At 44.1% G+C, this 19,987-nt stretch overlaps 1 protein-coding gene across 3 annotated transcripts; it reads right to left on the bottom strand.

Moving 5' to 3' along the window:
• Nucleotides 1-307: 307 nt before the first annotated feature.
• Nucleotides 308-17,692, bottom strand: LOC114450297 (sodium- and chloride-dependent GABA transporter 2-like). 3 transcript variants are annotated; one of them, XM_028428325.1, is made up of 15 exons: nt 17,602-17,692; nt 8,660-8,905; nt 8,445-8,579; nt 7,039-7,179; nt 6,860-6,950; nt 6,650-6,782; nt 5,095-5,229; nt 4,902-5,005; nt 4,404-4,528; nt 4,207-4,319; nt 3,996-4,133; nt 3,814-3,916; nt 2,462-2,562; nt 2,199-2,369; nt 308-2,112 (listed from the first exon to the last, which is right to left on the bottom strand). In XM_028428325.1, the coding sequence occupies exons 2-15, from the start codon at nt 8,874-8,876 to the stop codon at nt 1,957-1,959; spliced, it is 1,863 nt and encodes a 620-aa protein (XP_028284126.1). In that variant the 5' UTR covers nt 8,877-8,905; nt 17,602-17,692; the 3' UTR covers nt 308-1,956. The 3 variants fall into 3 exon arrangements, with proteins under 3 accessions (XP_028284126.1, XP_028284120.1, XP_028284135.1); XM_028428319.1 differs by lacking the exon at nt 17,602-17,692 and adding an exon at nt 10,344-10,550; XM_028428334.1 differs by lacking the exon at nt 17,602-17,692 and adding an exon at nt 9,360-9,573.
• Between the last annotated feature and the right edge of the window lie 2,295 nt (nt 17,693-19,987).

The raw sequence follows: 19,987 nt of genomic DNA, 5'->3' as shown, positions 1-19,987 counted from the left end.
CTCCTCTGCTGTGCACACACACTCTCCATCCTCCTCTTCTATCTCTTCATGGACGTTAAACCCGTAATTCCCATCAGGATGAAGAGAACAGCAATCACAGCGCTTGTTCTCAGCCTGAACTTATTGCTTCCTCCTGCTCGCTCTTCGCAGAAGCCAGGTGTGTTCTCAGCATCTGTTGCCATGGCGCTGAGGAAGAAAGAGAGAGAGAGACGTCTCCAGGGTGACTGCTCTCATGGACCACAGGTACGCTGCTGACACACCTGCACACACACCTCTCACTCAACCAAATAAACACAACCACAAAGCCTTTTATCCACAACGTGTATATATATTCATTTTGAAAAGAAGAGAAGTAATGAAACACATACATGGTTAAAATAAAGAGGCACATGTATATATATATATACCTGTAAACAGAGATAGTAACACACTTGGATCAACCTGCGAACAAAAGCCTTTCAAAAGACACCAGATGGCATTTGTGGATTCTCAAATTAATCTCAGAGGAGCATTCTGGAAGCCTTTCACTCCGATCCAAGTCTAAGTTCAAATACACATCACACAAGAAATATTCCTTTTCCTCTGGTTTTGGGAGGTTTTTACACAATCATCGAGTACATCCTGTCCCACACTTAAGAGTACAGTAACCTGATGGTGATTTCAAACCCCCTCTGAGGGCGCTGAAAAGAAAACCTCATGGTGATGAAATGAGTAAATTATTAAAGCACAATCTCGTCTACATATTTCAAGCTAGCTGTCTTTTCGCATTTTTTAGGTTCACACATTTCTACAACACCAATCGCATCACGATTGTCTACTGCATATAACATGTATGAGTCGGTGTACAGACTATAAAAAAATATGATTTTTTTTCCTAAAAGGCAGCAGCAATATGTATTAATATGTATGAACATTGCATGTTTCCCAGCTTGATGAGTGACAGTTACAGTGGTAATAATGCTGTTTTTAAAAAAAACTGAATGATTGAGAAAGCAACCAAATACGTCGGCGTTAACCATGACATTAATATAAGCACTTACATATTGGCAATAAAAAACAAACAAACAAATATATTTGGTAAATGATTTGGTAAAAAGGCGCGTTATGAACCATTCCATGATACGGTTAAGGACTGCATTATATTTGTCTGACTCATGGAGTCATTTCAGCTGAAACCTGCACCAAAACTAATCAAACGATGCGTTCAGAGTTGAGTCCAAAGCCAGGCAGACATGCTAATAGAAGGAGTGATCTCTCAAACTCTCACAGAGAGTATAGAGACAAACAGTGATTATTGTGTGATGCTGAGCAGAAAAACAAAGGGGACAGTAACATGGCTATTCATGTGCATTCTGTGGTCCTCAAGAACAGTGACTGAACTAATAAATAACAAGAAATAAAGAACCCCAGAGGTGTTAAGTAAAGAGTGAAGAGGGTGTGGGGATTTAGCCAGAAACAGGCCTGTGTCCCGGTTCAGGGCTGGACCCTGTGTAGAAGGATTTGGGTGCTTTTTTCCACTGCAGGAACTCACAGGCCCCTTTTAGAGTGCCACTTTGAACCTTTGTGCCAAAAGTTCCCCTGTAGCTCGGCTTTTAAGAGGGAATAAAGCACCTTGTTACTGACTGGTCAAAACAGCACAGTTCCCTTCTGTGTAAACTCAGACAAGAGCACGGACAGGTGAGTGCAAAGATATTGAATTACGACTTAACCGACAAAGGAATGGGAACCTTCTTGTAAGCGGTTCCTGCTGTGGTAAAACACCTTTTTGTGTGTAAATGGTGCATTCAGGCAGTCCTTGGTGTCACTTCATCACATGAGGTAAATAAGACATGATGAATTAATTAGGATCACCTGAATGCTCCGTTAAATGACACCTGTGTACAGGAGGTTGTGGCATTCTGATGGTGACTTTAACTTCAACTTCATTTTTTTGGGATCCAGCAGCTTTGAGCATTATCAGGCCATCTGGTCCTGGATGATGGCTGTGAGTGGCTCCTTCGGCTTATCGGCGAGAGGCAGTGCAGGGCTGTAGGGCAGGGCAGAGCGGTCGGTGGATAAGTGGTGGAAGGCCATTGAGGAGGTTTCGGCGGGGCTGCACAGACGCTGGAACCGCTGCAGGGTCAAAAGTCTCAAGTAAGTCACCGCTTGGCATGGACATTTCAATACATAATCTGCATATGCAAATGTGCCGGTGTAACCTGCGGCAGGGTGCCAGGGGTGGTGACCAGGGCATAGATGGCCCAGATGGGAAGCAGGGAGACGGAGGAGAGGGTGAGGACCCAGCCCAGCGCGGAGGCCCAGACTGGAGCGACCAGACCTTTTCCCAGGCTCAGCGGAGACCAGCACACCAGGGAAAACACAAAGGTAGCCTTTAACAGAGACAAAGGAGCAGATTTAAAGTTGTTTTGCATGTTTGTAGATTATTGCCTCACATTAAACGGGATGAGAGCAGGTCACTCACAGTGCACACAATCGGAGTCAAGTATTTCCAGCAGAGGTTGAAGGCGGGCAGGGGACTGTAGCCAGTCATGTCCCTGATGTTGGCACTGAAGCGCTCAGCTCCTGCAGCCAAAAGAAGAAGACCGTGAAGTTCGGTTGTGGTTGGCTTTTGACATTATGGTTGTGGTGGAGAGACATGGGCCAACTTTGGTCAAAAAACACATTTTTTTCTGAAGAAGAAAACTAAATGTCAAACTCATTACTCAGGAATCCCTGCAAGTATATGAAAGGGGAAAGTTTCAGTGGCAGGAACATGCCTGTTATTTCCTGCAGTGGAAGAACACCCCCCTCTCCCTTCAAGAAATGGACAATTTGCAATGACATATCAGTAGGAACCTCCCTAAAAGCCCCCTCTGACATCTAACTGATGTATTGCTGCAGTAGCTTTGTGACAGCAGGCGTTCTTATAGCTGTCCTCTTTTCACTGCACAAGTTCAAAATAATAAGGATCCAAGCTTTATTTAAAAAGCAGATCACAGAGTGAATATCATGCAGCAGAAAACACACATTTCTATAGCCTCTCTTTTTTCCCCAGAGTGTTACAGTCCTTAAAAAACTGTAAATTCCCACAGCCATAAAAAAAGGAGGGAAATGTGCAGTGGAGTCCTGACCGCTGTGTTACCCAGTACACTTAAAAAACCCCTCTCCTCTGCACTCACCTACTGCTGAGAGAGCCGTAAAATCAGACGTTCTTGGTATTCATATGCACCCACACACACACACAGCCTGCCATATTCAGCCTGTTAGTTATCTTGTGCTGCTCTTTACCGGATATCACATTAATCGTGGTGTGTTCCCCCCTGATGTGTGTAAATGACAAATTTCACCCATCTCACATTTAAACAAACAATGTTTGTCTTTAGAGCCCCAGGTCTGGCTGGGATAGGGGCTCCCTAGGGCCGACAGACTGAGACTGAGAGGCGACGGGGCCCGCGGGCTGATTTAGGGCCCGGACGAGACAGACAGAGGCCTGGCTAGGAGCCAGTCTCCTTACAACAGTGGGTAGCTGCAGCCATGTTAATATACTGTCTACTGACTCCAAGTGGAATGCAGAGGGAGGGGAGGAAGTGGACAGCTCGACTGTGTATGTGTGTGTGTGTGTGTTTATCAGATTTTTTTTAATTAATGACAAAAAACATGCTTTTAAAGGACAACAATAAGACTAAGATTGTTTTCAGATTTTGCTTTTGTCTAAGCTCCAACAGAATTTAATTAAACTCAGACATACAGTGGAATAAGCTGGTAAGACTTAAGTCCAGGAAATTAGTTCTAGATTAAAGGAATAAGGGGAGAGAATGAAAAAGGGATTGGTACCGTAGACCCAGCCTATGGCCAGAGACTGGAAGATGGAGAGAAGCAGCAGGCTAGCTCCACTGCAGGAGAAATGATCATAGATCTGGAACACATAGAGACCACCCTGCACAAGAAGAGACAAACAAAAATCCATCATTCCCCATCACGGCTAGAGAAGCTCACATGCTCCCGTCCTTACTGACCGGCGTGACCATGACCAGTCCAATCAGGAAGCAGACGACGCAGACAAACAGCAGCAGCAGCTCCCTGCGGTGGCCCCGTCTGATCAGATGAGGGTACAGGTCGGTCACTGATGTCATCAGGGCCTCCAGACTCACAAACTGTGCGACAGCAGAGTTTTTCAGGACACAACACATCAACACACATCACTGCCCTCATCAAAAATCTGCTTACCTGTGTGTCTAGTCCCAGCATGATGATCATGAGGAAGAAGCACACAGCCCACAGCTGGGGCAGAGGCATCATGGCTACAGCTCTGGGGTAGGCGATGAACGCGAGGCCTGGACCTGAGAAAGGACAAGACGTATCATTTTGACTTTTACAACTTTTTCCACAGTACCTTCCTAAAACAACAAGAAGAACCCCCGAACCTGATTGTGCCACGGTGGCTATGTCCACGCCCTGCTCCTCAGCCATGAAGCCCAGCACTGAGAAGATGGCAAAACCTGCCAGGAAACTGGTGCTGCTGTTCAGGAGGCAGAGCAGGAAGGAGTCCCTGCAGACACACACACACACAAAAAGCCATTATGTGAGTTAGGATGAATGAATACACTCAAGAGAAAACACTTCAGACATAAAGTGGGAAGAGAACAGAGTCCTGATGTGGTGCAGCTCTGTCCTGTTACCATAAAAGAGTCAAGTGCTTGGCTTGGTGTGAGTGTGTGTGTGTGGGAGTGCTGGAGTGTGGGAAACATGGCAGTGAGGGCTTTTCTTTAAGGTGTGGCTGTATCAGTGTGTTTTCTCTGTCCATTCCAGCCATTCCTTCTGGAAGCCATCTGACCAGCAGGAGCTCACATCTTACATTTCACTGAGCGCGGCTGGTCTGAGGTGGAGCGGAGAGTAAATGTGAGGGTGTGACAGTGTCTCACTTATAGCAGTCATTGTTGTATTTGTTGTAACTGCCCAGGGCTGTTAGACTTCCCAGGCAGATCCCGTAAGAGAAGAATATCTGGGTACCTGCATCCATCCATACCTGCAGAGAGACGGAAACAGAAAGCACCTATAGATTTTCTGTTGATGTTTTTAGCTACAGCTCCCTCTGTGTGTGTGTGTGTGTTGTACCTGTGGGTCTGCCAGGCGGGTGGGGTTGGGTTTGAGGTAGTAGATGATGCCCTGGGTTGCTCCGGGCAGGGTGGCACCGCGCACCAGCAGCACAAACAGCATGACATATGGGAAGGTGGCTGTCAGGTACACCACCTAGAAGGTACACACAGTGTCAGGAAGGACTGCGGACAAAAACACTGAAAGAGAGAGGGAGAGAGAGAAGCCACTGGAAAGTCTTAAAAGTTGTTGTGACGGATGGTGGCAGTGACACGCAAACAAGTCTGGTAGAATTATGGCAGTGGCCAGTCGCTGCAGGAGAAGATTGATGCCATTTCACAGCACCTGCAGGTTTTTTTGTTACTATGAAAAATGCATTCTGCTGCTGCTAGAGAACTTACTTACTCATTTTCCACTGCAGGAGCCTTCCTGCTTCACTACATTCTAACAACACATCCATGTTTAGGGTTTCTGCGATGACTGTATCTGTATGTAAAATATTTTGAAATGTGGAAACGTGGTATTTTTTTATTTTTGTATGTAGAAACAGTCAAGCAAACGGATCAAGGCAGTCGTGACATATGTGATAAGATCATTTCAAACATTTGCATCCCCCACCGGACCAGTGTTAATTTTGGCAGCAAAGAGTTTTTATTTTAGTCTTGTGACTAAAATGTCATTTGATTTTAGTCACATTTTAGTCATCAACATTTTTTAACTTTTAGTCTAGTTTTAGTCGACTAAATATCAAAGAATTTTAGTCGACTAAAATTCTATGACATATATTTTTTCATGAAATAATTAATGTTTGAAGTGCAATAAAACAGGCACAGTTTAACTTTTGTTATTTGAAACAAACACCTCTTTATTTAATTGCTATGACCTTTTCACAAAAGAACCAGTGAACAGTGAGCTGCTCTCCCTGAATACACTGTTCAGTCATGACCTTCTTCATGAATCCTCCATAACTACAGCAAAACACTTCAGTGACAATTTAGAAACAGGTCGCATGCTGTAAAACCATCAGCAGCGGTGTCTTCATTTATAGATTTTGTCACGTGTATCTTTGAACGGAAGTTAAGACGACTCGTCTGCAAACGTCGCTTCAGGTTTATTGTTTTTACCGCTGATAGTCGCTCCGCACGGTTTGAACCGTCTTGTTTGTCTTGACATCAAACGTGTCCGTGTGTCTGTTCTTCTCCTGTGTTGTGTTACCATGCATGAGGACGCCTTCTTCCAGCATCGCGGGGTAACGTCCTTACGCAGAGAGATCACTTCTGATTGGCTCTCTGCCGCCGTCTGATTCGTCCCTCCCTTCCACAAACAAAATCTGCTCTGATTGGATCTTGTCTCCATCAATAATTTCGTCTCGTTTTTATTCGTTGATACATTTCGTCTTCTTTTTTGGCACCGTGCGTTAGTTTTTATTTAGTTATCGTCTCATTTTTATCAGCAAAAAAAGGTTGTTAACGAAAACTATGACGAAAATGATTCGTCAACAAAATTAACACTGCCGGACATATTTTCATTTTATTTTTAATAATGTTGCTTTTTTTGGTCGTTTTTCGCTGCTCACCTTCCCAGTGGATTTGACTCCCTTCCAAACACAGAAGTAGCAGATGAGCCAGACGACAGCGAGACACAGAGCCAGCTTCCAGCTGATTGGTCCCAGCTCGTCTAAACTGCTGGACAGGCGGAGCACTTCCCGCCTAAGACACACGTACTGCTGTTAATGGGACGTTTTCATGTATTCCAAGAGGCGCGATCATTTTTATGGTACACTCACTCCCAAAACTCCATGACAGGTGAGGTGGCATTCTCAGGCATGCTGCTCACGTTGGCCGTCTGATTGTGGCGGTCAAATAAGACACATGAATCTGCAGAACACACACACACAGACACACACAATATACTCAGGATGCTCTTAAAAAGTTTCAAACTGTGCTAACAGCTTGTTTCACTCACTAGTGTTCCAAGTGTTGTTACAGTGTGACCACGGCAGCTCCGCCTGGAAGCTGTAGGAGAGGTAGAAGAGAGCCCAGGCCAGGATGACGATGTAGTACACACAGCCGTGCAGGATCATCACCTGGCTGGCATAGCCGAGGCCTGCAAGGAAAGAATCAGGATGCAGGTAAGGACACATTGAGTTACACAAGCAGATCATCTTTATCCGACACACAGTGCTTCAAAAGCATCCATGCACACACAAATTCATGAGTGTCAGATGAAAGCCTCCGTTTACAGAGACACTCAACTTACAGCCCACACCTAGTATATCTTCATTAGGAGTGAATGCTAGTCTCATGAGGCCTTGAGTGGGTTACAGAGTGAAGGCTGTCTGCTGAGACAAATAGCTGTTTGTGATGTCCCCTAATGATATTCAGGCTTTTCTCTGATGATGGCCGACTAAATGTGCGAGCAAGGGAAGGAATTCTTACAGAAGCATGGCTTTGTTTGTGTTAGTCTGTGTACTAAGTGCAAGCACATGTGCCTGGGGATGATGTTCGTGCCTAACACGTGGCCTTCACACAACTAGCTGTCAACAAAACAATGTGTGTGCGTGTGTGTGTGTGTACGTCTGCGGGCCACATGGAGAGAGAGAGAGAGAGAGAGAGAGAGAGAGAGAGAGAGAGAGAGAGAGGCACATGCCGGCATACTCACAATGATTGATCAGGAGAAACACACACACAAACACAGACACACAAAGTTTACAATGTGTTTCGCAAGTGGATGTGCAACCAATCACAGCAACACAATGCACAGCATTTCCTGTGTGTGTGTTTGCATACACTAGTCTGCTGAATGATGGATCAAAGTCCATTACAGTGCCTTTACTGTAAGGGTGGGTCTCAGCTTGTGGTCGACTTTCCTTGATACTTCGCTGCATTCCTTTCATCCTGATGTTTAATTATCTAAAGCAGCCTTCATTCCTGGAGCGTTTAGATTATTCAGGATCATGTGTACAACTTAAATAACTTCACACACAGTTTAAGTCCTTACATAAAAACATCACATAGATCCGTTCCACCGGTGTAATTGTGAGTCAAGTTAATGCTTAACTCTTGTTTGGACACAAAGATACCATAAAAATCAGCTGTGTGTTTTTCTTGGCACGGCACTCCTGAATTGTTTTGATACACAGGCTGAGATTCAATATGAAGTGCACATGCACACAGCTGGCAGGGGCAGCCGAATGCTCTGATTGCAGACAGGCTGTTTATATGGCGTTTGCACTGATGTGCACACAGGAATGCTTTGAAAAGAGAAGGGCAAGTGCAGGAGAAAAGATGGTGAAAATAAGAACAGCACTGCTTCTGGTTTTACAAGCAGCCAATGCTACACAGCAATAACGCAAAACAGAATGAAAGTACCTCCAAATAATGGGCAGATAGTCCTCCAGGCACTGACCCCTCCCAGGCTGGTGTACTGTCCCAGTGAGGTCTCCAGGAGAAACAGGGGTATGCCACACAGCACCAGGAACAACAGGTATGGTACAAAAAACACACCTGGATAGAGGATAAAAATGATGTACAAAAAAAAGACACACACCCTTTAACTTCATGTCCTGCAAACTTCCTCTGTTCACCTCCTCCGTTTTTGTAGCAGAGGTAAGGGAACCTCCAGACGTTTCCCAGCCCGATGATCTGCCCGGCTACAGCCAGGAGGAACTCAGCCTTGCTGGCCCACTGGCCTCTAGCTAGCAAGGCATCTTTGGTGGTTTCCTTCCCTTTGGGGGGGGGCCCTGGTTGGAGCTTGTTTAGCAGTGGGTCAACCTGCTGTGGAGGAGTCTGCTGGTCGGCCATCGCTGGTTCAGGCAGGGATACACACACCCCTGTAAACAGAAAAAAAACAGCTACATGGAAAACAAAAAAATAACAAAATGAGCACAGAACACTCACATCTTCGCAGTCAGGAGTGAGTTATAAAAGGCATGTTGTGGCAGTTGGTTTGCCTAGCTTATCTGAGATGAGCGCCACAAGGACGAACCTTTGTGGGTGTACTGCCTGTTATCTGTAGTCTGCAGAGCTCTCATTTGTCACTTTGTATGCGCCTGGGAACTATTCTCCACAATTTTCCTTCTACTGTGCAGAAATTAATAATATAAACTAAACAAATGATAATTACTTAGCCCTCATGCTCAATTTAACGTATTTAGAGGTTAGTTTTTGCAGCTCATCCCATCACTATTGACAAAACAGATGTTTGTCATTCTACCTGTTCTAAAACTGCACACATCAGTGTTATTACCCATTTTTTTTCTCGCACTGAATTTCAGTGCAACTTACTCCTCTCTGCCTTTGACTCTTACTCGTCCTCTTCACATGCTGTCCCCTGCTGAGCAATGTGACCACACTACTATACTGATATAACGGGCGCCGCCTTGCATCACCCACCTTTCACTATCACTGCCTGTGCTTTAGAAATCAAGAGATGGTATAATGACAAATCTCCCACCCCATATAGGGCCCTCGATGTATCCCACAATGCATCATTTTTATTTATTTAAACAAAACATGTATATTTCAAATCTGGCTGCACATATATATAACTTGTGTTTTCCATTTAGTAAAGGTGAAGTAACAATATTTTATAAATAAATAAAAATAAATAAAAGAAAGTGCACAAGTGTTTTTGTTTTATATTGTTCTACATTTTTTACAGTGAAAAGTAAATTAGCGATATGTACCGTCATGCATTGCGCGCACCGGCCGAGAAGAAGAACCGGGACGGAAGTTACATCACCGTCTTACAATCATAATTTAGATTTAGATGATCTGTTTAGCAAATATAAAATGTCCTGTTGTGTTTGTTTTATTCATGTTTTGCTAATAAAACATTTATTGGGCTATAACTGCACACATTAAAATAGCTAGCCACGTAGTTTGTTTAGCCGGCAGAGATAGCGACACGTTTGATCTGCGACAGCAATGACGTCATTAACGGCGCCAGTAAAATGACAGAGGTAGTGTCTGAAATGTCTGAAATAGTTTTCCCAGTGAGTTTGACTATATGGTGCCGTACTCTGAACGCCCCGTACGGGGGAGCAGGGAGCGAGGGAGTGCGGGAGTGAGTGACACTCTTTGTGTTACATGTGCGTTATGTGTGACAGTTATGGAACGTTGTCGTGTAACGTGTTAAGTGTTAAAGAGAAGCAGAGACATGATGATGCGCCTTTAAAATGCCGGCTACACGTACCCTGCACACGCTGCACCATTACGTTTCCTTATGAAAGCACAAGCTGCAGAGAATATTAACGTTCCATTGCCTACCTCTGCGTCTCCCGGAGTTGTCTGCACGGCGAACACCCCCCCGTCCTGGTGGTCAAATGGTTTATTCCGGGCACAAAAAGACAGAGCGCAGCGCCTAAAACCAAATTTATACACGGGGAGGACAATGTTTGGGTCGAGCCCGGCGCATCGATGCAATAAACACGTTACAAAATGAAACACAAGGCATTATGGGTAGGGAGTATTGTATAGTATTACAAAACACCAACTTATACGCACACCAGCGCAGGCGCACCTGGTTCCCAGTGTCGTTATTAATCAGTGTGCCTGTCATACACTTTTCTTCCTCTCCTCTTTCTCTGGAAGCACCACACTTCTCATTTTTTTTTTTATTACACAATATATTTCGAGAATCTTTTTCCTGACAATCATCTCTCTCTCTCTCTCTGTGTGTGTGTGTGTGTGTGACAGTTACACATAACATATCCTCACTCAGGGGGTTATACAAGCCCCGTCCCATCAGAGGTGCACCTGAGCAGCTTCCTCATGTTATACTAACAGTCTAGTGACAGTGTTTAACCGGATTAATTCCTTCAGTCTGGAAACATGATTGGAAAAAAAAGCATACCTACATATGTCGTCCTATAAATGGCCTCAGCCTCTTGTTCACAGCACGTTTAACGGGCTGTGTCATTGCCTGCGCTCATTTAGATGAGCATTTACAGCCACAGTAAAAAAAAAAAAAAAAAGTCTTCAGACAGACTGCTTAGACACAGTAGGATACATTGCTATGTATTACTAAGTGTATAGGTTACAATAAAACGTGGCAGACATTGTACTCTAACCCAGTTATTTGCACTTCATTGCATTATCGGTGTCACTGTTCATCTTTTGCTGTTTATTGGAATAGGGGATGAGGCTATCAATGAGGTAATAATCTCTTATTTTTATCCCTAGTCTAGTAATATTTAAGACATCCACACACACCTCACACTCAAACATACACATAATTTATATAAAAAATGCAAACCAACTATAGCACAGCACCATTGAACCTAAAAGAGGAAGAAAGCAGCTACCTCTGAATCTGGATTGCTTGTAATTTCAGCCATAAAATGCACAAAAGTACAACACTAAAAAATATGGAAAAAAAAAAAATGTCCATGTTCAGACTGCAATTAGGTCCCTACTATGAATTTATGTCACAGCCTCCCTCATTAGCTGAGGAAATTCCAGCAAGAAAATCAAGAAGTCAAGGGTCAAGAGTCAGGAAGTGGTAAAACGTCGTGCAATCATATACAATGCACAAATTCCTCAACTACACGTGTGCACACATTCTTCCTCAGAGCGCAGACTGCATCCCAGGGGCCAAATAAATCCGCAGCATTAGACGCCCTTCGATACAGTCGCCATTGTTCTGCCATGACAAACCTGCAGCCTCCGTAAATGCGGAGTGCCGCGGCGTGTAACTCAGACCAGGCGTGGCCGTGCACAGTTTCTCCACGCTTTATGGCAGCTTTTATTGGTGTCTGGCATCCAGGGCAGTGGGTCGCAGATATAACAGTGGTAGGCTTTGTGAGAATCAACCACAAGGCTTTCAAAACCTCAAAACGGGAAGAGTTGTTGCAGCAGGTTAAAGGAGAGTGACGTAAAATTCAGCTGCGATTGTGGCATCTGCTTTGAGTTAATACCCTGAATGCACAACATAACAAACGCAACATAAGCAAGGCCCTGAGATGCACACAATGAAAAGGCTTTCATGAAGAAGCTGCACTTACTGAGGACATAATGTTGTTTAGTTAAATGTATTCTAGGTGTTAAAGCTTTGGTTACGCCTGCCCGGGAGTGTGTGAAAACTCATGGCTGCGAGCTTTGGGATTGGTTACGGAGGTGACGGGTCTCAGGTTCACAAAAGACACCCAATACCTGCGCTTGATGAAAGACAATCTTAGTTAGACCAACACACACTTTACATGGCATGTGGCTGCTGGCTATGTGTGTACACAAACTCCAGAAGAGCTGCTAAGATCATTACATTATTATTATTTGGTAAAATAAGCAGTGAGGGCCAATACAGAAGTGAAGGTGTTGGAGCCCCACATTCCTGGGGTCGGGGGGGGGGGGGGGGGGGGGGGGGGGGTATTGTTTGGATGGAACTTCCAACACTGAGCGGGATATATGTTGTAGAAAACCATCATCTTTAAGTTGTGATCATCACCTGCTCCTATTGTAAGTCAATCTGTAATCCTGTGCTTTCTTAATTAAATGCGGATAAAGTTTGACGGCTTAGCCGAGGATTTAGTGATTTGTGAGCATGGATTAATGAGCACTACACTACAACACTACAACATCTATCTATTTGATTAACCAACTATCAGGCCAGAAAGGTGAATCAATAATTTCAGATCATCTGCTTCCTTTACATGAAGTGTTCTTTCCTCTTTTGGACTTCTTAAGGTCCTGATGTGGCCAACACTAGACCCCTTAACTCCTCACCTCCTTCATCTATTGGACACTGGTAGTAGGCATACTTCTGAATTGCGTGGGAGCTGTCCTGCTGTACCAAAAAGTTGGAAAAGCCGCTGCTGGCAAATTGGCACTACCGCTAAGCGTGGACACAAAACAAGACCCTGGGCTCATGGGACCTCGGAACTCGGAATTACATCAGAAGATGGACCGGATGGATGGGCTGATTTGCAACATCTCAGCCCGCTCCGGAGAGAGGGCTGGAGGCAGGTGGACAACATCGGAAGACAGTCCGACCAGTTGAGGATCTCAATGGAAGGAATATCTGTCAAGCTGGAAGAGATGTCGAAGGTTCTCCATGCACCTGCAAGGGACGAATGAGCACTGAGGCCGGTCTGACCTATTGATCACTGATCTGGGCAAATTAATTACAGATCGAAAATTGTTGTTATGATTTTGGTTGATTTTCTGTCTGTCCCTCTCCCGGCCCTGAAGTATAGCCCAGCAGCTTTGCTCCTATCTGTCTCCTGTGCAACTCCTATCTCCCTTCAAGGACAACTGGTGGACTGCCTGTAAACATCTTGGCAGTCTCAGTCATACTATCGCACACACTTCTCATGGAACTGACACACATACATTCCCCTCGCTACCCCTCCCTTCCTTCTCGTCTGCCTCCGTATCTGTTGTTTTCTCCCCCCATCCTTTATGTCTAAGAAAAAATCCCATCACGTTACCACGTGTACTGTAATCAAGGGTCAATTCATTATGTGATTGTATTGTCTGTACGTACCGCAATCTGCAAATTTATTTTCGAGAGCCAAAAGGGCGCCTTGAACGGTCGCTCTGGAGCTTTTAGTGCACTGTTGCACTAGACACTAAGGCAAATTCCTAGTAATGTGTTTTTCACTTACATGGCAATAAACTCGATTCTGATTCTGATTCCTTACCCTGCCTTCTATGTCCTAAATAGGTAAACATTCCTGTGGCTCAACCCTCTTCCTCTTTGACCTGTGTAAGAAGCATAGCTTGTAAAAGAGGAGCCATTTAACATATGGCCTTATGTCCACACTGTACAGGGCTCCCCTGAGGATTGTGGCAGGCCAGATATTTGGTGTTGATAACCTTTCCTGGAGGTTTTTATGTGGATGTTTTGAGTTTCCTACATGAGCCTTTTTAACCATAGTGGGTAATGCCTGGTCTGGTCCACTAATATAGGTGTATTCGTCACATTTAATTGCAACAATTGGTGGTGCAATCAGTTTAACGCATGAAACTGAAGATAATAAACGATCTTTACGTCCTTTTATATAATCTGCTGTTGGACCATGTCACAAAGCAAAAGTGCTGCACATGAGAAGGGCATAAAGTCATGCAGCTTATAGCACCAAGCAAGCTTTTGTGCATTAAATGTTGTACCACAAATCCTTACAAAGCACTTCCAAACATACTGAATTATAATCAGTGTATCTCTAGGCAACAGTACACAGTGCAGCTACTCTGATCACATAATTATTGAGTGGCTATAATCAACAACAAAAAAGAAAAAAAAAAAAAGGATGAAAAGCAACTCACAGCAGAGCATCACTTGTCCTCGTCCTGAACTTACCTCTGTTTGTGGATTCTCACTAAGCCTTTTGGAGGTAGCGCCTTAATGAGCTGGATTAATTAAGACCCTGTTCGTCCAGATCATTTTACAGAAAAGTGAGTACGACCTTGTCTCTCCCTCGCCCATCCAGCCTTTGCCTGCATGAACCAGGCACACAGGCAAATCTATGAGAGCTAAACAAACCCAGATTCCTCTTGTTCACTGAGCCTGAAGCCAGTGGCTAAATGATCATATCATGGGACTTTTATAAATCAGGATGTTGGACTCATAAGAACCTTTCGCTTCACATGGCTGAAAGGAGCAGAACAGAAGCCTTTATGTGTGAACTGAACAATGTTTCCTTGCCAGCACGACTACCAGAAAGGAGAGTTTCATTCATATTAATAGCAAAAAACAGGATAGCAGCCTAATATTTGATAGAGTTTAACTTGTATTAACTTGTACAGACTTAAAATCTTGTGGAATGACTTTGCAAATGTACGATAAATGTGGTGATATCAAGCTTCTGGCCAACAAGTCAGCTATATTAATCCATCTAATCTGGCTGAGGCTCCCAGAGCTTCACACTCAGCGCTCAGGTTGCCCCCAGGGAGGAATGCAGCATCGGATTATCACAAAACATCCAATAATAAGCCCCCCTTCCGCCACCACTGACAGCAAATAGAAAGCCCCCTGTTTTTCCTCCCTGTGCGGAATTAAAGGAATCTCTGTGGGAATCTAACTTTGAAGGCGAGTTGATGAATTAACTAGATGGTGGTTGCTATTTTAAGCCTGCAAAAATAACAGTTTGATTAATTATCGGCGACTTGGCACCCCACACGTATCTCCATTGTTGTGGACATGGTGAAGTCGTGGGGTACCTGCAAAGTAATTATATCATCACACGCCATCGCTTCCATTATAACCTGATTTGATTATTTCATTACTGTGCTTTTTGCTGACTTGGCAGCTCTGGTTGGCCAGGTTTTGACAGCCGTTTCATACGCTTGGATGCTGAGAGACTTAATTGAGGTTAAGCACCTTGGTCAAAGGGCTCTGAGGGTCACAGTGCTTCAGTGGAGAGGCTCCCTAAATTGCTGACCAGACAGTGGGGACATTTGGACATAAATAGGTAGAGTTTTCAAAGAGGGGAAAGTCTGATTAGGACATTCATACATGTTACAATTTTTTTTCAAAAAAACCCACAATGTGATGTGGACAGTCCTGTGGCAGCTACTTGGCAGCCCCCTCCAGCAGAAAGAGTGCTTTGAAGTCAGGTGAAGTAGCCACATTAGCTATTCTCCCCCCGGGTGTAAATCAAATGGTTGAGTATTTACACGTGGTAGTTAATTTTATACATTTCAAAAAAACATTTCTGCTTTTGGCTCACTCATATCACGATAAAAATGTGAACTGTACGTACATTTTATACAACATTTGACTTGACTTGACAAGTACACATGTTTAATGTTATTGCTGCTTCGTTGCTTCATAAAGATTTGGGTGGGATTGTTCCATTGACAGTAAAAACTATGGACAGAGCTTTCGTGATGTCACCCGTTTGTTTCTGAAGAGCCGTTTTGAGGCTCGGTGGGAGGTTCCGGTACGTGATGACCGCCGCCATGTTGGCAGCGTCACGTCCGCCAAAACTCCAAATATGGACAAAGAGGGGGAGCACGAGCGGGGTTTAGGGGGGCGGGCGATCGTGGAAGCAGGAAACTCACGCTGTGATACGTCAACTGTCTGTCACTCAACGCCCATAATTATGCGTAATTTTAAGTCCGAATACCATTGAAACAAGTGAGTTGTAAAAAAATTCACCCCCCCTACAATCGACACTAGAAGAGAACCTATCATCTGAGACCAGAGTGGTTTTTTTGTACCAGGCTGTAAACATGTTTTTTTCTGCTGTATAGTCGGCCATTTTAACATGGGAGTCTATGGGAAATTACTTGCTTTTGGAGCCAGCCCCCAGCAGTTGCGGCAAGAATTACAAGTTTTGACACTTCCGCATGGGCTTCAACTTTGAGCCCCAAAGGTTGCCGCTCTGATTGTTCACTGACACATCACACGCTAAGATGCTTTTTTCTGTGGCTTGACCATTGGTTATTATTATTTATCACAGACGATGCATAAACACAGAAGTCCTATCATTGTGCAGGATTACACATCAGGATGAATAGCAGGTATGATGGTGAAGGCCACAGTAGACAGTGTCATCACATATGCTTTGAATGAAAATCCTGTGGATGGATGACACAAACCAACTCCGATGACTCAAACAAACACACTGCAGTCCCCATTTATATGCTCTGGAACTACAAGGAAAACTAGCCCCAATGTTTCTGCTTTCAGTTGTTTTCACAATTCTTCCAACAACCCATCAAACGGAGGCACAGTGCTGAACACGAGTCCGAGTCCCACCACACAGCGATGACAGAAATGTGCCAAATCCGAGTAGCTGCTTCAGCACTGTGGTCGGATCACAAGAAAGGCTTGGAAACATCTGAGGTTACCTCTGGCAGCCATTACAACAAGCAAAATATGGGCTGCAAATACAACACACATGCATTCTGACATCACTCTATAGTAGCACAGAGGGGTGACTGTATATATACTGTGTGGCCAAACAGCACGGTGGCTCCACAGTGCTCGTGTTTCTGTATACAGAGAATCAAAAGGTACTTTTTAACATCGTCTCACCTACCCCTAGGACCATGTTTGGTTTCTCTTACTAGTTTAATATTAACTCTCTTAACTAATGTCTAAAGTGGTTTCAGACATTAGTTAACCCTTATTTACTATTTTCACGTTTTTGTGTAGCATTGTGAATTCACATAACTGTCGCTGGTTATTTGACTCCTGACACCTGAATGTGCTGTGTCATGCAGCACATTCAGGTGCGCTATACACACACAAACCACATGGCAACAACAATAGCGGAGCCAGGCAAGACAGCTGCTCACAAGGAGGATACAAACCCGCCTAATGTGTCACGCTTGTATGAAAACTATAATAAAACGTTATTAGTATAAGTGAGTGAAATGTAATTAAAATTCTTGCACAGTATGCCTTTGTTCTGAGGATGACTCAGCTGTTTACATTAAGCATGCTGGTTTAAAAACCTGTTTGTTGCTGTAACATACATAACTGAATTATAACTGAATGTATGAACATTAAATATGACCTCTAGATCTAGAGATTAAGTCACATACACACAACCGCATGTTTGCTTTAATATGCACCTACTTGTCTCTGTGATCTTCTCAGGAATTGAACCATTAAGTAGTCGGCGCAGGAAGAGCGAAACCTTTCACAGGTCAGGTGCAAGCAGCAGAACTGAAAGTACAGAGAGTACACTCAGGTCATCACACAGGTGCACTGAGTGGAGCAGGAGGAGGAGCTGGCAGATAAGGCGGGACGCACAAGTTGCCCTGTAAATTATAGTTACGCATTAACTTAACTGAGTGTCTGACAGGTGATGCATTGCATTGTTTGGCCTCATCACCTGCCGCCTGGTGATGGGAATTAAGGCTTCTCACATCTCACATCTGCTGTACTACAGCCCCAAGGATCCAAGATATTTCACAATTATGGGACAGAGGAAACAAGAAATCTGGCCCCAGTAAAGCCATTAAAGTTCGCCTTTTAGGCACCAGTTGTGTCCTAAATCCATAAAGCCAAACTGTTAGCTGCTACAACACAGAGTGCAAGAAGGAGCATGGTGGTTATTAGAGCATGTTGGTCTTGTTTTGATGGGGCCCTGCACTCTTAATGACAGACTGCTCCTATCAGCCTCTCTCTCTCTTTCTCTTTGTCTTTCCCAGAAACCCACTGAGGTGAAACAGCTACAGGCCTAATTGGGGTTTTACAATCAATCCATCCATAGCTTGCATCCACAGTTCCACATTTAAAATGTTCAAGCACTAGCTTATAGTATTTTGTTCCATCTGAAGGTCTAGACGCACAATAATGTAACAAACCTGTGTTTACACAAGCACAGACAGCCCGTGTGTGTGTGTGTTGAGACTATAAAGCTGTAGGGGGATCATCAGCATGCCACAATAAGTCTGGTAGGAGCAGCCAGCAAATGACAGAGAACCAACCACGCAGGCTAATCTGAATGTCTTCATGGAGAAACAGAAAAAACCAGAAACAGGAATGCTGTGCGTGGACTCCCCCCACTTCAATCTCAACAAAAACTACCATTCCCTGGCATGCTGGAGTTCTGAGTAATTGTTCTGAGGTGCTCTGGAATGACAGGTTTCCTCCCTGATTGCCAGACAGCAGCACATTAACATGACGTATGGGCCTTCCGGTGGTAGTTCTGGTTTTGCCCGGCCAACTGACCTATATGAGAGATACAGTGGCTTGCAAAAGTATTCATACCCCTTGAACTTTTCCACATTTTCTCACATTATGACCACAAACATAAATATATTTTATTGGAATGTTATGTGAAAGACCAACACAAAGTGGCACACAATTATGAAGCAGAAAGAAAATTAAACATGAGTTCATTTTTTTTTTACAATTAAAAAACTGAAAACTGTAGCGTGCAAAAGTATTCAGCCCCCCTGATTATAGCTGCAAGTCGTTTGGGGTATGTCTCTACCAGCTTTGCACATCTACAGACTGAAATCTTTGCCCATTCTTCGTTGCAAAACAATTCAAACTGAGTCAAATTAGATGGAGAGCGTTTCTGAACAGCAGTTTTCAGATCTTGCCACAGATTCTCGATTGTATTTAGGTCTGGACTTTGACTGGGTCATTCTAACACATTAATATGTTTCATTTTAAACCATTCCACTGTAGCTTTGGCTTTATGTTTAGGGTTGTTGTCCTGTTGGAAGGTGAATCTCCGCCCCAGTATCAAGTGTTTTGCAGACTCCAACAGGTTTTCCTCCAAGATTGCCCTGTATTTGGCTCCATCCATCTTCCCATCAACTCTGACTTGACCTGTCCCTGCTGAAGAGAAGCAGCCCCAGAGCATGATGCTGCCACCACCATGTTTGACAGTGGGTATGGTGTGTTCAGAGTGATGTGCAGTGTTAGGTTTCTGCCACATATAGCGTTTTGCATTTAGGCCAAGAAGTTCAATTTTGGTCTCATCTGACCAGAGCACCTTCTTCCACATGATTGCTAGGTCACTCACATGGCTTCTTATGGTTTACTTTAACAATGGCTTTCTTAATACCACTCTTCAATTAAGTCCAGATTTGTGCAGTGCATGACTGATAGTTGTCCCATGGACAGATTCCCCCACCTTAGCTGTAGATCTCTGCAGTTCATCCACAGTCACTATGGGCCTCTTGGCTGCGTCTCTGATCAGTGCTCTCCTTGTTTTGCCTGTTAGTTTAGGTGGATGACCATGTCTCAGTAGGTTTGCAGTTATGCCATACTCCTTCCATTCGCCGATGATGGACTGAACAGTGGTCTGTGAGATGTTCAAAGCTTGGGAAATCTTTGTATAGCCTAACCCTGCTTTAAATATCACCACAACTTTATTCCTGACCTGTCTGGTGTGTTCCTTGCACTTCATGATGCTGTTTGCGCCCCAATATTCTCTCAACAAACCACAGAGGCCGTCACAGAACAGCTGTATTTGGACTGAGATTAAATTACACACAGGTGG

Source organism: Parambassis ranga, chromosome 2 (genome assembly GCF_900634625.1).
Source record: "Parambassis ranga chromosome 2, fParRan2.1, whole genome shotgun sequence".
Lineage (NCBI taxonomy): Eukaryota > Metazoa > Chordata > Actinopteri > Ambassidae > Parambassis > Parambassis ranga.
The sequence above is the reverse complement of the archived record's forward strand: the minus strand, read 5'-3'. Positions and strand labels throughout refer to the sequence as shown.